This window comes from Camelina sativa, chromosome 10 (genome assembly GCF_000633955.1).
Source record: "Camelina sativa cultivar DH55 chromosome 10, Cs, whole genome shotgun sequence".
Classification (NCBI taxonomy): domain Eukaryota; kingdom Viridiplantae; phylum Streptophyta; class Magnoliopsida; order Brassicales; family Brassicaceae; genus Camelina; species Camelina sativa.
In genome coordinates, this window is record NC_025694.1 from 16,433,516 (window position 1) to 16,452,261 (window position 18,746).

The window sequence follows — 18,746 nt, forward strand, 5'->3', positions numbered from 1 at the left end:
TATAACCTGCATTTCCCAGTAATATTTTTGTTATTATTCATCCCAAATAAAAATTATTGATACAAAATGACTAAACATAAGTTAATATGTTCTTGTAAATTGTAAATATATGAGTATGAATTATGTTATTAAAAATTTCACCTGTGTGCCTGCAGGAATATTATATCCCTTTAACTTGACATCTTCACTAAATACTCGTGGAACCAACAGTGGAGCGGGTGGACGCAACCGTAAAGCCTCCTTAATAACAGCTTGCAAATAATTCATCTTCTCAGCTTCTTTCTCCGTTACAAATAAATCTTGTGGTGAAGTTGAACGAACCTCTTCTTGAAGTTTATTCATGGCCTTTGGATGTCTCATAAGCTCTGTCATTGTCCATTCAAGAAATGACAAAGTTGTTGCCGTTCCTGCTAAAAACATATCCTGATACAAAAGAATGTAAAAGTTAACATATCAAACAAAATATAAGACATATTTTTTTTTAATATGATTTGTAAACTCGATGTCTGGTCTAATTACCCATATGATAAGTTTTAAGGCATCTTTTTCAAGCTTGAATTGTCCTGTCTTATCGCTTTGGATCGTCAGTAACTTATCAACCAAGTCGGATGTGGTCTCTTTATCTGCATCTTCATGTTCTTTTACAACTCTTTCCAAAAAATCATCAAATCTTTTATCTACTTCCTCCATTTTATGATCAATACCGCGGAATCTGTCGATCCATGACAAACTAGGAATGTATTCCCCTATAGGAAATTCACCCGTGAGTGCGGAAAATGCCCTCACTATGTTCTCAACATCAATTCCATCTTCCTTGCTGCTGTATTTTCTTCCCAAGGCAGCTCTACATATTATGTCGTTTGTCAAAGTCATAAAGAGTTGGCTTATATTTACCGGTGATAGAGAAGAAGAAGAACTAGCTTTTTCCAGCTTTTTAATCATTAGTTTTATCTCGTCTTCTCTTATCTTCTCATATGACCGAACCATTTTGTTGCTGAGTAGATTCTGGATGCAAATACTCTGTATCCAACAAATATATTTTAGATCATTAAAAATACATCTCATAAAGTACCCCCATAACATATAAAGATCAAAAATAATACTAAAAACACAATAACTTTTATTTAATTAATAATTTCTGAACTAAAAAATTTATACATTACTTAAAATGAAACAGCTAATTTTTTTTCTTTCTTTCTTGTATAAAACAATACAGAAGAAGAACAACTATATCTTTATCTTATAGTGAATTAGATTTGAAATGATCAATGTCCAATTTTGGAGGCTATGTTTGAAAATATTTTTATTTTTTGTGTCAACATTTGAAGATAAATTAGTTCTGCGCATTTTTTGTCGAAGTAACAATAGTTATGGATTCTTCTAGGTAAAGTTTTACGTTAAGAAAGAAGATAAAACCAGTTGTTCTTTAAAAGTACCTTCATTTGTCTCCAATATTCTCCGTAAGGGGCAAAAGCCACATCTTTGCCACCTCTAAGAATTTGATCGATCACTTTAGTTTTTGGACGATTAGCACAAATAAGATCGTGCGTCTTAAGGACGTCATGAGCAGCGTCGGCAGAGGAGACTATGAGGACTGGTGTCCGGCCGAAATGAAGGAGCATGAGTGGTCCATATCGGAGACTCAGAGAACGGAGAGAGCGGTGAGTATTGAGGCTGAGCTGGTGGAGGTTCCCGATCACCGGAAGCCGCCATGGAGACGGTGGTAGGTTAACGTTGTTTGTGGCGTTTTGTTTGAGAATGGAATTTAGGAGAAGTACCAAGAGAGTGGCTAAGCAAAAAGTTAGTAATATCATTTCCATTTCTAGTTGATTCTCTCGTGCAAGTGTACTTTTTTACTTTGTACTTTATAGAGGCTATGATCTCAGCGTTTTAATTTTAGTATCTGTATGAACGGCCCTCAATGGTGCTCCATCCCCTTGGTCGTCCTAACGTGTGTTATTAACCATATATGCGTTGGAGGTGCTATTTAATTATAAAATACTAAGAGAAATTTGAGATAACTTTCGTGTATACTCGTGACAATCACCAACCATATTAATTCGATGATCGCCATTAATCTCCCTGATAAGAAGCTTTTTTAATTACTTTATACTGCCGTCGTATATGTTAGTTAGGATTTTGATATTATAGACAAATTCCATTTGAGAAGCTTTGTTTTTAGTAAGATAATATAGTATCTTACTCTATGGAATCCATTTGAGAAGTAATTTGCTGTTGCTACTATGATAGCTTTTATCTTCTGAGAATCCTCGTAAAAGTATCTTTAAGACTTTGATTTATGTACTTTTTTTTTTTTTAAGTTTTATGATATGTGGATCCCGATTTCAAGTTGTCAGAGTTTTGTTACGGCTATGACTTGTCCAAGTCCAGTTCTTATTTCTTGGCAATTCTAGCAAACAACCTCAAGCATTAGAGCAACTTTACCCTTGCCAAAGGGCTATCTTGTGTAGATTTTCTCATGCCGGCAAGAATGAGAGCTTTGGCCCCTTCATCAGCGCCACTTTGTTTTTTCTTATGAAAATGGTCATCTCCTCATCCATTGAATCGTTCATGGAAGAAGTGTCCATAATCCTTGATTTCACATGTACCAAAATGTTTTCTAGTTTTTGGCCCAAACACTCAAAAATTTATTGTCCATTAAACTTATCTATCTTTGTTTCTATGTTGTTTTTATACATTGGATTTTCAGAATCCTCTTCTCTCTCTATTTGTTCTCTTCTTAAATGTAATGAAAACAAATGCTTACCCAAAAGAAAAGTAAAGTATTTTTTGTAATTTAAATGCATTAAATTTTGATGTATATATTAAAATTTTCCTCATATCTAGTGGCAAGATTTAATATTTTTTAAAACTGTGTAAATATTAATACACAATTATCCCACGCGAATTGAATTCTAACTTATAATTATTTAAATTAATATTTTTGATCCACGTTGTTTGACACATCTTATCATAACAACAAAAAGCTAATTTTTATATCAAATTCTAATATACTATAAAGTTGATAAAATTTATCTATGTTGCTGAAAAAGAGAAAAAAAAATAATCTCTTTATAAATTAATAACAAATAATTTATCAATAAATTAAAACAAAAAATTAAAAATTAATCATAATGTTAATGGCATTTCAGAAAAAGTTTTATTGTATATTGTCATTTCAGGAAATACGGAATACTTTCCACCTATGATCATATTGTCATTTCAGGAAACAAAGTTAAACAATTATTCTTGTGTCTTTATCATTTTGTAAATAAAGTTGTCTGATGCCAAACGATTTACTTTTGGAACTTGTAAAGTATGAAATAAAATATTTTATTCACAGCAATAATTTAAAGGTGTCTTTGATCTCCTTCCTTTTTTTTTTTTTTGTCGGCCTTTGATCTCCTTCTAATCTATCATATTAATTTAAATTTAAAATATTGAAAATTTCAAACATTAGGTAGAAATGGAAGTGGAGGCAGGAACAATCAATCACATCTCCCATACATCCATTTTTATATTGAATCGCGATGCACATGTTTTTTTTATATATTTAAATTTAGCTCAGAGTTACTTTCTCAGATAAAAAAAATAACTGCACTATTTAGAAATCAAATCCACAAAAACTCTAAATTCATACAATAAATTTAATAATTTTTTAATTATGCTAAACAAATATATTAAAATTGCAAGGTGAAATAAAAAAATAAAAAATAGGCCTAGAAAAATTGTCAGAAAATAATAGAAAATTAGATCAATTAATTAAGCAAACATAATTCAATAATTAAGCATCGTTCGTGAACTCTAAACACAGTTATAAAATAAATCAGTTCTCACTGCAAATATTATCCAAGTTTAAAACCGGAAAATCCAAATCTCTTTACAAAATCCAAGTTAAAAACCAGCTTTAAAAACAAGTTTAGTTTGTTCACAAAATTAGTAAATCAAATCTATTTGTAAAGAGTAATTTTTTTCATCAAAGGTTTTATCAGGAAAATAAATTATATTCTCATATCAATCAATAATTCTAAGATCTAAATACAGATGACTAATCAAATATCTAACTTTAAGAAGAACCTATAGTGAAGAACAAGAAAGATAATAAATCCAATTAATAAATCAATCTAACAATCCATGAAATCCCTAATTAGAAACTCTAAACCTAACAAACAAATCTACTCAGACATGGCCAATGAAACACACAAATCATGAATAAAATAGATAACATTAAGAAATTAAAAGAAGAAGAAAATGAGTTCTGAATCTCTCTGAAGGAGTCTTGAATTTTTTTTCCAAAAGCTCTCTAAAAATATCTCAGAATTTGCAAAAATAAAACATAGATCTAAATAATGACCTAAAATCCTATATATAGTGTAAAATATGTCTTGGGCCTTAACTACAACTAAAAAGTATTTCTAGACCGAATTTGGAAATATTCTGAACTTAAAAAATATGGGAAATTCAATTGCCGTCAGAATAAAGTGTCACTCGATGCAGGGACTGTATCGATCCTGCATCAATCGATGCACCACACCAATTTTGCTTTCCGAGTTGGATTCCTCAGCGCTGTTTTTCCCGATGCTCCAAAATGCTCCAAAATCTATAAATAAGTCCAACGTATCTAAACCTACAAAGACTCAAAAAGACTCTAAAAACACCAAAAAGACAATAAATAAGACTTATATCATGGCTAAAGATACCTGAAAACCAAGTTGATATATCAATTCACACTAATGTTGTTTGACAAAAAAAAAGACTAATGTTAATCTTAAAGTTGTATTATTTTTAATACTCAGCCAAGTTGGGTTTATTCTTCACTGGGAACTTAAATGGTAATGTTAATATTAGAGTCCTTACCAAAAAAAAAATATTAGAGTTAATTACTGGATAAGGACTTTTTACAATGGCATTTGTCGGATGAGGGATTTTCAAAATCCCTTGTTCATTTCCCATTCTCAGCCCATAAAAAAAACGAAAGTGCCATGCCCATAAAACTCTTAATTTGCCAAAAAAAAATTGTAGTTTTTTTTTCTCCCATTCCTGGCCTATTTTTTTTTTTTTAAATAATAAAATCTAATCTCCTCCTCTATTATTCTGTTTTGGGGATCTAATCGAACCCTAAATTAGATGGACGCAAGCTCTGAAGATCGTCCCTAACACCTCCATCACCACTTCCCCTCCGGGTCTGTCCCTAAGCAGTCATCTCGAGGTATTAAAATTTAATTTGTCTTAAATTGATTGCTTTTTCAGATTTTGCAAGACTAGTCTAGTGGAACCTTATCTGATTTTCAAAACAAAATGGAGAATTATAGTGGGGGCATTGATTGATGTTAGGGTTTAGCTCGAAAAAAACTTTTCCTCGTCTGTTTGTTGATTGAATTCTCTCTTCACTTATTCGGTGTAATTACTTATGGAATAAAGATGTTTCTTTATTAATGCAGGGAAATTGAAGAGGTTGATCATAAGCAAGAGCTAAGCATGGACGAAAGTAATAATCCATGGTAAGTACAATTACCCATTGTACAATCTATTACCCCCTAGGTATGCCAATTTTGTTGTTCTCTGATTAGGTTTCACCGTTTACGTCCCTTAGTGTTTTTATGATACATGATTCCCGTCTCAAACTACCTTTTACACACTAAAAAAAGTTATGGTTTTTTTGAAATTTTTTTCTTTCAGAATTTTAGTCAAAAAAACTGGACCCTACTTTTTTGCCTACCTTTCAACCTCCTAGAGACGGGCTGAAACAACCCGTCCCAATTTTTTTTAATATATTATTAACTAGTGGTCTCATACCCACAAGCCACCTAACCACAATCAAAACAAACAGCGAAAATAACCAAAAAATGCCAATAATCAATAACCAATAAATAATAAACTAATAGTAGAAATAATTCAACCAAGTCCTAAAACATGAAACCAACAACCTAGCAATGTTCTACTAACTCAACTCTAGCAATCTAACAGAAGGAAGACAACACATCAACGAGCCACTAAAACATCCTCCTCTTCATTGTCTTGATTCCACGATCACACTTTGCCTTTACCTGCACCAAAACACATATGAGATGCGTGAGTATTTTATAAACACTCACTGAGGCAATCATCCCATATACAGGGCTATACACACAAGCAATCGGGATAACTTTAACCATCAAAAAACAAACCAGGACAACTGCATCGACCGACACAAACCCATGCATCGACTGACACCAACTAGGGTTGCATCGACCGATGCCTGCCTGCATCAACCGATGCAAGGCACACATGCATCGACCAACACCAACACTGCATCGACCAATGCATGCTCGACATTTCACAAAATCCCTAATTGCATCAATTGACACCTCCACATGGCATCAACCGATGCTCTTAGGTCAAATCGCGCCGTCCTCGCATTGCATCGATCTTCCCCGAATCTCTTCGCCGGATCTTTGTTCTTAAACCACCAAAACAAGATCCAAAAGCACAAAGAAGCCTCACAAAGCCCCAAGTGACACAATAACGTTCTAACAAGCCAAGGAATCAACCACATAACACATAAACACGAAAATCAGAGAAATCTCAAGCTAAGATAAGTCATGGTCCTGCACTCACCTTTGCCAAAGAAGATTCTGACTCTAAACCAACGGATCTACACTCCTAGCATGCTTCTACAACAATCTAAGCTACAGATCTCCCCATGAACATCCACAAATCTCCCAAAAACCTCAAGAACAGCTTCCTCTCTTTTATTTCTCTCAAAAACGGCTAAACTCGACCACACGACGACAAAAACCCCTTTTAAACACGACTCAACGGTTTTTTCTAACCCAAAACGCAACGTTTAGCTTAACTCGTTTCGCGACAAACCTTCCTTGCATCGACCGATGCAACATCTACATCGATCGATATACATCCCAAACCGGGATTCCGGTTCGTGAATGTTACACGGGTCTTTGGGTTTAGATCGGTAGCTAGTTTTTAGGGTTTAGTATCCCCCTTTTAGCCCATGTTTATCTGGTTTTTGTGTTATAGTCGGTATGTTCTTTTCATCTTTGGTTTGGGTTCCCCTCGGTAATGGTTGTTAGGGTTTAGTATAGCATCTTATGTTTTGTGTTTGTTGTTGTGTATAGTGGATTTGTTCTTATTAGCTTGTTTTGTAACCTGATTATCAAACTTTCCAACCCACATACTTTTAAAATGAATTTAATAAACAAAGGTTGGTCTTGTGTTAAAGGAAATTTATGATTTGGTGGTCTCTATTTGTAGGATTTGAACGTTACACGCAATAGCTCTTACTCAAGAAAGAAAGGGAGCGTGACATAACCTGAAGGGTAGGTTCATCTTTTTTTGTCTGCCATAATGGCAAATTCAAAAACCAGGCACGGAAATGGCAGAAATAAAATATCAAACCAAATAAATGGCATTTGTGTAATAATCCCGTTAATGTTAAGATTAGTGTTAATCTTGGGGTGAAGAGGTGTATGCTATTGGCATGCATATTCAGAATGGATTTTGACATTAGCAAACTACCATAGTTCGAAATGATGATGGTAAAGAAGCAGTACAATTGATTTTGTTAACTTTACAATTGTACATAACATCGATTTCTAATTGGATAAAGGAAGCATTGCTCATCTAATTCTTTTCATGAAATAAATATAACTCTTTTGATTAGATTACCTTTGATATATATGTATTTAATTATATATAGCACTATAAGAACAAATTAGATAATTATGAAGAATTAATTTTATAAATCTGTAAATCATCAATTCATAACGTCGAACTACAACAAACAAGTAAGATATTTTTTTTTGCCAAGAAACTCTCACTCGTTACATAATTGAAGAAAACGAACAATAACCGGATAAGATTGATAGATGATAGATATCATGAAAATATCTCGAAAATCCAACGATGAACCTTCGAAAGTGAATTAACATATATTTGCGATTAGGATATATAAGGTCACAGTTTTGAAATGATATGGTAACCTTTGGGCACTTTTAACAATCAGTTAGTTTTTAATAAACTCTCGGTTTCAATATTTATCACATATATCTATTCTTTAAATATGTCATATACGTTTTACTATGCTTTAGGATCAAATCCTAACAAAGTTACACACAGCTGCTCATCCAAATCCCTTATCAAGTTGTAATTTTTTTGCTTGATATGATTTATATTTACATAACTTGGAGGCTTTATTCATATAATTTGAGCCACAACATATATTTTCTGCTGTAATGTTTTTAAAAAATATTGAATATAATATATCTTACAACAGTTGATTGTGATGTAAATCCTACCACATACATAGCTTTGTTTTTCACAATAATCCATTTTAAATTGGAATAGTATATTGGAAGTGGAAGTCACAACTCACAACACTCACAACCAAACAAAATAATATACTTAAATCTATTATTTTGCTATCTAATGATAATGCATTAAAAATGTACATATTTTAGCTTGATCATGTAAATCTTAATTGATGTGACATTACTATATATGGCTATAAACATTGGTTTGAAACGCACTAATATACTATTTTTTGCTAAAATATTGATATTAAAGTAGGCACTCTCATTCTCTCAATCTATACTACTCCCTCTATTAAGAAAAAGTTAAACTTTTTATTTTTAAACTAAATTATAATTATTTTATGGTAAAAAGAGAAAACATAGCCCACTAAATATTATGCCACTTGGAATAAAAGATAAATAAAAAGATAATTTTTGTTTTTTAATCTAGAAAATCAATCTTTTAGAGACAATAAACATTCTCTAAAATATCAATCTATGTGAGACAGAGAGAGTAATATTTTTGTAGCAGTTTTTGCTCAGAAATATTTTTTGGAAATTTTTACATTTAATGCTATTTAATGCTAATATTCATATCCAAACAAGTTTAGCTAACTTTCACTACTATCTTTATAACCAAACACAATTAAAATATTTTAAATATCTATATATATATATAATGTTTTATAATTAATAAAGATATTTAGAAAGTTTATTCCAAATGAAAAAAAACTATTTTCCTATCATCTCTTTTTGATTTTAAAATTTAAATGTAGTGAATTATCATATAATGCATAAAATTAATAAAAAGGTATATTTTTCCTGCATATATTGTGATTTGAATTTTTTTAAACAAACATATATTACTCAATTAATAGAAAAAGTGTGTGTTCAACATACATATATAGTAAATTATAAAATTTTAAGAAGTTTATAATTTATAACTAATAAATCTAAACTTAATAAAAAGTTTAAAATTATAAATATTTAAACATATTAAATTTTCAAAATTACACAAACGAGTTATATTACATGATGGGTTATATGACATTACATGATTGAATTAATAATACTAAAAAATAAACTATCACTAATATGATATTTCAATACGGGTTAAATCCTCATTTTAATGTTTTAACAACACAAATATAAAATATGTCGAATCAAACGGATTTAATTAAGATTGTAGTAAAGAAAAATTATTGTGCGGTATACCACAATTTATATATTAAATCACTAAAATTAACAAAACAGTATATTAGCAAAATTAGTATTAAAATAGTACATTAACAAAAAAATAAAAATAAAAACTTACTCCGCAGTGTACTGCGGGTTATAATCTAGTGTAAGGAGTATTTTCTTAACTTGACTACAATTTTTCTCAAAATTTGTAGGTGCATTAATAAATTTGTAAATAAAAATAATGCTTACCATGCAATAACACAACCTTTCATCTAAAAGTAAGCCTATAATTATATTTTGATGATTTATATTATACTAATATAGTAGTATAAGCGTTGATTATATAGTATAATTTTATAATGAATGAAATAATTATTAGGTGTTGAAATGCATTCTAGATATGTTTATAATATTGTTTAATTTTCCAATTGAAAATAACGCATTTAATTTAAATTACATTTATATATAAGCTTTATTATTTAAAAAATTGAAATACTTAATTTTAGTAAGCTTGGTAAATATGCACATATATTTGGCAATTATTGTTTAGTAAAAATATTAAAGTGTTTGGAAATAAAGATATTTGAATGTTTAAAAAAAAACTGAGAAAATTTGTTGACTTGACACGTAAGCAAAAATATATAGAGGATGTGCATGTTAGAAATTGTGAGCTTGAATTATAACACTACAAGAAATGATGGTTTTAATAGCATTATTTAATAGAGGATTTTTGGTTTTGCTATAGTTGAGTTTCTTAAAGTAACATAGTGTTTCAATTCATATCCAATTTGTTTCTCTGATCTGTCATTTCATTCTTCTCTCTCTCAGTCTCATTCTCATTCTCTGTTAGTCGCAATCCCAATAGATCTCAATCGTCAGATTGTTGATCCAAATCAAACTGGTGAGGTCAAAAGTGACTCATAAGGTAAAATATATGTTTGGGTGTTCGTTAATTTGCAATGATTTACTATAATTCATGTTAGATAGATCTGAATCGTTTGTTGTTTCTCACGGTTGCAGGAAGATTGCAGTTAATCTTCAGTCGAAGGTAATATTTGATACTAAGTGATGTTTGTCTGAGTTTAATCGATATTATCTGATTTGTACTTGAAGCTGTTGTAATGATACTCCATCTCGTGTTATGTTTGTAGAAACTAGATTCAAACTCTTGTTCGGTCGTACCTTGATTTTATTTGTGTAAGATATTATTTCTAGTTTTTTTGTTTGTCACTTTGTTGTTGATGTGGTTTATGTGAATATCTGATCATTAAAGTTTTTATCACAATTGTACGTATAATTGGTGTTGGAGCTTGGGTAGTATTGGTGTAAAATGGACAAGGCATGGGTTTGGCTTCCAAGGTATGTGTCTGATTCTTATATGTTATTTTCATGCATGGATTCATTTATAATGTGATTCTAAATTGCGTAATTTAATTACCTTATACAGGAATAACCTTGAATATGAGATGGAAGCAAGAAAATTTGTATTTGGAGCTGCAAGTAGGTTGGGTAATCGTACAATGATGTTTTTTCCCTGCGTCAATTGTAGAATTGTTTGCCATCAGCTGATACAGACCGTATTAGATCATCTAGTGATCAGGGGTATAGATGAGAAATACAAGAGGAATCCATTTTGGAGTAAGCATGGGGAAAGGGGGGACAAAAAACGGCTGCTGATGTTCCAATTTCAGAGGAAGAGGCTTATGACTTGATGAGAACAGATTTTTTGAGTGAGAATTAAATTATGAAAAGGCAAATGAGGAGTGTCAAATTCCAGAAGATTCTGAGTTTAGGGAGAAGTTAGAAGATGCCAAAACTCCACTATACTCATCATGTCACAAGTACAACAAGGTTTCTGCGATAACAATGCTATATACCACATCAAAGTGAAGAGTGACTAGTGTTAAAGACATGTTACCAGAAGATAATGTGCTTCCAAAGTCCACTGCCGAAATGAAAAATTCTTGAAGATCTTTGGGTTTAGTTACGATGTCATTCACGCATGCAAGAACGATTGCATACTTTATTGAAAGCAGTATGATCAGATAGAAAGTTGCCCAAGATGTAGTGCTTCAAGATGGAAAATGGATAAACACTATGGTAAGGAAATGAAGGGGATTCCAGGGAAAGTGGTTAGGTATTTTCCAATCAAGGATAGATTGAAGAGTATATTTAGATCAAAACAAATGGCTGAGGATTTGAGTTGGCATTTCAGCAATAGTAGTGAAGATGATTTAATGCGACATCTTGTGGACTCCATGACCTTGGAACAAGTGAATATTAATTGGCCAGAATTTTCTGCTTACCCTAAAAACCTCCGACTTGGTCTTTCTACAGATGGAGTGAACCCTTTCTCTTTGCAAACACAAATTACAGTACATGGCTAGTTTTGTTAGTTAACTACAACATGACTGCTACCATCTGTGTGAAGGCCAAGAACATCATGTTGACTATGTTGATCCCTGGTCCAACTGCACCAAGTAACAACATTGATGTATATCTATTACTGTTGATAGAGGATTTAAGTGATTTATGGACCAAAGGTATTGAAGTTTTTGACTCTTTTATCAAAGAAAAGTTTACACTTAGAGCTTTGTTATTGTAGAGTATCAATGACTATCCAGCCTTATGAACATTGGTTGGGTGTAAGGTTAAGGGGAAATAAACTTGTATCGTTCGTGGAAAGGACACACAAGGTAGGTGGTTGAAGCATATTAGCAAGTATGTGTATTTGGGCAATAGGAAACGATTAAGGCATGGACATCCGTACAAGCATAAAGGATGGTTTGATAACATTGTCGGGAACATGGCAGCAAATAAAATTCAAACTGGTGAGATTGCTGAGATAAGTAAAATGATGGAGATGATGAAGAATCTGACAAACCAAATAATGGAGTTGATGGAGAATCTGAGAACCAAATGATGGAGTTGAAGGAGATTCTAAGAAAGAGAAGAATGAAGTTGATGTACCACTTGGTCCAGAAGACGCAAAAGGTGAACAATCTTACAAGCCTACTGAAGGAGGAGGTTCACACCCGAGAACTGAAGAAGTACAACTCGAGTAGTCGACCTCTACCACCAAAAGAAAAAGGGGACACACGAAGATGCGCAAGGTCGCTAAAGAACCTCTAGCCAAGGTTGAGGTAGAATTTACATCTCTGGGTGAACAAGCAAGATCTTGATCAATGACACTTTCAGCGTTTCTTGGTCCTCTTGTGAGGGAACATGTTTCAGTAACACTCCCTGATTGGAGAAAACTTGATGAGCAGAGAAAAGATGCAATGTGGGAAGAAATTCATGTATAAGATTTTATTTACTACTCGACATTAAAAATTATGAATGTCATATAACATATTGTCTCTTATAGGGGAGGTTTAATTTGCAAGAATAGTGGCAAAAAGATGTTGGTTTCAAGAAGATGGGTTGTTTGTGGAGAGCACGAAGTCACGCGCAACTTTTAATCTATTACTGAGTGGAACAATTGGGTGAAGAGCAAGTGGAGCTTAAGGTGTTCCATCTTTTCTTTTAGTTATTTTATCTCCGATACATATATTTACAGATTAAACACGTTGATGTGTGGTTGTTTGTTCATTTTGTAGGTGAGAAGTGAGAGATATAAGAACTTGAGAAGAGCTCAGATTCCACACACAACTAGCCGCAGAGAGATATTTCGCCTGGCACCAGATTTGGTAATTATCTGTATTGTACTGTATTTTCCATTTATACAAGAAACCAGATAACTTATATAACTACTACTTGTAGAAAAAAAAGAGTTCAAACCGTAGTACGGTGACTGGAAGTAAGATATGGCTAGCAGGACACACTCACAAAGATGGAAGACCAGTGAAGCCGAAATTTGCTAAGACTATTGTATGAAGTTATCTAATCACTTAAAAGTTTTCATATCTATTATCTAGTCGCAAGAATATATATTTGTGCATGTCTCAGGAACAAATACAGTCAATCGATAGTCAAATGGACTCCACAGCCAATGATAACATAATAGAAGATGTTTTTAGTCAAATGTTAGGGAAAGACAGACCTGGCAGAGTTAGAGATTTGAGTAGAGGGATTACTGCTACCAAATTAGCATTCCTCCAGTCTAGAGACACACATGTGCAAAAGCTGGAAGCGTCACAAGCCGATTTGATTAGTCAGATTAAAGAACTGAAAAATGTTATCAAAATTTTATAGCTGGAAAGGTTCGTCTGCTAGCTCATTTATATGTCTCAGAGGACATTATAAAAAACTCATTTAACAATAATATATGTATCTTCTTGTCAGTAAACCTGTTCTAATATGGGAGCTCAAACTGAAGCAAGTGATGTTAGTCAAGGAGTTAGATGTTAGCTGCTTGAATGGTTTTTAGGAGAAGATGTCGTTGTCAGGGAAGGTCTGTTTCAATGACCCAATAAGTCCAAATACTTTTGATTCCAAGGTAATCTTTAAAGACTTTGGTTAATTTATTCTCACCCAGCAAAGTATTTGATGTTACTATATATGAGTCAATCTTAGTGGACAGATCAGATGAGTCACTTAAAAGATGCAAAGTTTATGATTGTAATCTCCATAGTGAAGTTGTTGCTGAGGGTGTTTTGTGTTCCATAAATCGGAAAAAAATGCTCAAGAACATCTCTCTGGGTCCAAATGTTGTCGTTATAAAGATTGATTGTATCCTGAAGGAGGTTGTTTATCTGTATAGGCCAACAGAAGAAACACTTTTGATGGTTGATGCACTCGAGGTACAAATCGCATGGCCAATGGATAAGATAGAAGTCATCAATCAGAATGCAGGCTAGTCTTCAGTGAAAAGATCACCTCGGGTAAGTTTTGATGTTGATATGATGTGTATCAATTTTGTTTTGATGTTGTGGTGATGAATTTCTGATTACTATGTCTATTGCATATTGATGATGTGGCAATGTACAAGTACTAACTTTGATACCATTAATTGAGTCAAGAAGTGCACCCTTTTGAATTGCAAAAACTCTGGTGAAATTGTTGTAGAGGGCCGAGTGTGTTCTACTGATCTAGTACATTTCAAACCCTTAGGTCCCAATGCTTCCAAGGTCTTGGTTGATGTTTCAAAGATTGATAATGCAAAAGTGTAGAGACCAAAGTCAGAAGTGAAATTCATTACTGATGCAATAGGCACAACAATGGCTTGGCCTAATGACAGGATTGTGTTTTTCTGAGACTTCTAAGTAAATAGTGTGTTGAAAATTCTAAAACAATGTTTTATCTTGTTTACTGCATTTGAATTTCTCGTTTTATGAGCACTTAAAACTTGAATGAGTATTTTCTAATATATGCATATCAATGAATATTATGTTTTCAGTCTAATAATCTCTCCACGTTTAAAATTTAAATATCTCTAGTAACCACAAAACTAACGTATAAATTTAGATGTGCATAAATACACAAATTTAATTATTTACACAAAACAAATTGATATAATGGATTAATTAACGTTTAATTTGATGTTTTTCTTCAATTAAAAAAAATTATGTTTTAAAATTTTCATATTTAATAAGGTAATAATGAGACATATATAACTATCAATAATGACATAATTCACCTTTTTAGTATATGTATTTTTGTGTTTAGGGTATGTTTAGAGTAAGAATTTATTTCTTATCTTACTTTCTACACTGCTCTAATATCGTACAATAGCGTTTTTTCGATGCTAAGAAAACTCTTTTTCCTATAGTATAACTTATAAATGATTGAATTAAGTAAGATAAGAAATAAATTCTTAGATAAATTTTAGGGCGTTTCTAGAAGATGAAGAAAAACGAGATACGATGAATCATATAAGAAGTTAGCAAACCGACCTAACATGGACTCCTAGTTTTTATGTGCAACACATTGACTCCTAATTAATATATGCATAGTATGACGAGTTTTAGGGGTTCTTGTATAAGAAGTTAACCTGAACTGTATTGTTCGTTTGATTTCGTTTAAGTAACCTTTGTTATCCAACGAGATAGAATAATGGAGCAACAACAAAATAAGTTGTTTAGAAAAGGATATTCTTTTCATGTTATCGTATCACATTTCACGGGTTTAACAGTGTCTATTGGTTTTTTGTTTTTATCATTCCTTGGTTTGCTTTGGTATCAACATCCGAGAATGATTTGGCTTTGTAACATCTTTTCCTGATTTGACCTTATCTGCATGCTACTCCTTCTTTTTGGACATGCTTGTAGTTTCGTTGGTTAACTATAATTAAAATACCAATGTCTTCCTTCACCTTAATCATGCTCGGAATTAATCGGTTAGGCATTCCAATTAGTCTGTTTTGGGTTCAAGTAATCCAGCCCTCACATATTTTTTATTGGGTTTATTTTCCAAAGGTCTCTTTCTAATTAGAGTTGTTCTTGTCTAATATATTAGAAACTTATTTTCTAATCTTCCGATGTGAGACATTGTTTGCATTCCAACAAACTTCCCTTCAAACTATGTACCACGATACTTTAGCCTTCTCTTCAGCGAAACCTAGGTACCTAGGATCCGGTATCCCTTTATTCCTGAAATATTCTTGAGACACCTTAATCATGTCATATTTTTGAGAGATTCTCCCACACCAAACACATAGCCCACACCCATTCCCCTAGGTCCATTTTTCGACTTAGGCTCTGATACTAATTGTTGGGCTTTCCAAGCCCAAACCAACTCCTTTATTAGTATGGTATTGTCCGCTTTGGGCCCAAGTGGTCCAACCCTCATGGATTTCTTATTGGACTCATTCCCAAAATACCTCTATCTAATTAGAGTTGGTCTTGACTTATATATTAGACACTTCTTTTCTAATCTTCTGATGTGGAAAATTGTTTGTATCCGAACAAACCCTCCCTCAAACCATGTACCAAGATACTTTGGCCTCCCCTTCAGCGAAACCAATGTACCTAGGATCCGATACCCCTTTATTCCTGAAGTATTCTTGAGGCACCCTTAATCATGTCATCTTTCCTTCTATACCGAACACAGAGCCCACACTGATTCCCCTAGGTCTACTTTTTGACCTAGGCTTTGCTACCAATTGTTGGGCTTTCTAAACCCAAGCCAACTCCCCTATTAGTATGATATTTTCCGCTTTGAGTCCAAGTGGTCCAGCCCTCACGGATTTCTTATTGGGCTCATTTCCAAAGGGCCTCATTCTACTTATTTTATAATCTTTCGATGTGGGTTATTGTTTGTATCGCAACATAATCTTTAAGATCAATATAGTAAACTCATTCACATAGTTTCAAATCGCGTTCGGGTTCAGATTGGATATTTCAGTTTTTTGGATTTTCGGGTATATAGGTATAGGATCCGTTAGGGTATTTATAGTCTTCGCGTTCGGATAATGTTCAAATCAGGTATTTCGGGTTCGGATTCGGATTATCCAAAGTTCACAAAACTCAAAAATTTAGTATCCAATTTAGTTTAAATTATTTAAAAATACCCAATTTCTCTATAATTTTAGAGTATTGTTTACCCAAATTTACTAAAAAAAATAGTTTAAATTCTTAAAAATATCTAAAAATCTTAATATTTTGGACAATTACATAATTAAAATAATAAATATTACTAATATATTATTATTATATATTAATAATGTGGGTATATTTGGATACCCGTTCGGATTTCGTGTTGGATCGGGTTTGAATTTTTGGATTTAGAGATTTGGAACCCATTCGTAGGCTTGAGCGTCCTATTACCTGTTCGGGTTAGGATCATATATTTTGGATTTTTGGGTTTAAAGGTATAGGACTTGTTTGGGTATTTCTAGATTTTTTGGGTTTGGATCGGATTTGGATCAGGTATTTCGGGTTTGGATACGGATCTAGAATCTGAAACTTTCTTGCTCTTCCTTTCTAAAATGTTGGTGGCTGCAAAGCAATCAGACTCTGTCACGTCACCATTGAACTTCTCCAAGGTTGGGCTTCTCACTTTGTGGTGGTGATGAACGGCGGCTCAAAAAAGCAGTCGCGGAGGCTAGAACAGCAAGATCTGGAAAAAAATGAAACAAAGAAAGGATTAGACAAATAGACAAAAAGAAAGAGAAAGAGGAGAAGAAGAAAAATGGGCATAACAGAAGAACGAAGAAGAACAAATAATTTGCTTTTACAACGAAACAAAAACAAAAAAAGGTTTTGTATCCGTTAGATTTAGTGTTATCAACGGTGGATGATTAACTAGATAGTGATGCTCATCTTTGTAGAACAACCAATGAGAAGCTAGCTAGTATTTTTTTTTTTTTTTTCGCGAGAAGCTTAGTATTTGTTGTTGTATCTTTAATGTTTTTATTATCTAATTTTCTTTCCTTTATTCAATATATTTACTAATGATTTATGGTTTACAGTTATAAGTTATGAAATGATGATTAAATTTAAAAAACTTAATTATTCTATGATTTTAATTTATTATAATGATTAAATTTGTCACAAAAAATTTTAGTGGTTAGTCTAAGTTACGATTTAGTTACGAATATTGTCGTGTCTAGATAGCTACAAAATGTTTTTGTGGCTAACTGGTGACAAAAGTTTTCACGTGCTACTTTTGGTAATTATTTTGTGGCCAAATTGTCACGAATGTACTACAAACTAGATTAGGACCCGCGGTACACTGCAATGCAAATTATTTATAACTAACATATTTAAATTATAAATTTTATGTGTTGGTTAAATATGTTATAATTGTATAATAATTTTTAATTTTATGATTTAAAGTATAAACCATATAATACCATAATATAATTTGTTTTTACATAATATTTATTTAATCAATTTAATTAGATATGTCTATTCTTTGATATGTTAGTGTTAACAAAATAATGAAATGATGTTTTATCCGTGTAACACCAAATTAATGATATTTTAAATCTATATAAATATCGACAAACCCGTCCCGCTATATAACTTCGTCCAGAGATATTTTAACTCGCACTATATCATGTTAATTTTTTTATATTTATTGTTTTGTATTATAAATATTAGCTTGAGTTGCTATGTTATTTATTAAGATTGTAATCATTTACATTTTATAAGATTGACGCTTCTTATAAAGTTTAAATATTTATAATACTTAAAATTCTTAAAATGGTTGTGCATTTCTTGTAAATTGAGTAATATATATCTGTTTTTAAAAATTTGTATTACATCATATGCAGGAAAAAATCACAATTAACTTGTAGTATAGAATAATTCTAGATAATTTAAATATAAATTCAAACAAAAATTATAAGGAATCATATATTTATGTTTGAGAGAGGTAGAAAAATTTCTTTAT

General features: G+C 32.1%; 1 protein-coding gene and 1 long non-coding RNA gene across 8 annotated transcripts in view; one reads left to right on the forward strand and one right to left on the reverse strand.

Annotated features, from left to right (window-relative positions):
- LOC104719130 (cytochrome P450 71A20) overlaps positions 1 to 1,953 on the reverse strand; it is a gene marked incomplete in the record, with an annotated part of 2,598 nt that extends 645 nt beyond the window's left edge. Inside the window, 3 exon segments of the mRNA XM_010436986.2 lie at positions 142 to 423; positions 520 to 1,020; positions 1,437 to 1,953. Coding sequence (XP_010435288.1) covers positions 142 to 423; positions 520 to 1,020; positions 1,437 to 1,820 — 1,167 coding nt within the window.
- On the forward strand, positions 4,916 to 14,476 carry LOC104719132. 7 transcript variants are annotated; one of them, XR_756518.1, is made up of 12 exons: positions 4,916 to 5,018; positions 5,128 to 5,209; positions 5,442 to 5,501; positions 7,252 to 7,316; positions 10,299 to 10,395; positions 10,491 to 10,829; positions 10,918 to 12,978; positions 13,070 to 13,159; positions 13,233 to 13,340; positions 13,419 to 13,672; positions 13,755 to 13,908; positions 14,173 to 14,476. It is a non-coding gene; the product is annotated as an uncharacterized LOC104719132 (long non-coding RNA). The 7 variants fall into 7 exon arrangements; XR_756520.2 differs by having other exon boundaries at positions 4,923 to 5,209; positions 10,918 to 12,753; positions 12,838 to 12,978; XR_756519.2 differs by having other exon boundaries at positions 4,923 to 5,209; positions 10,918 to 12,013; positions 12,121 to 12,978.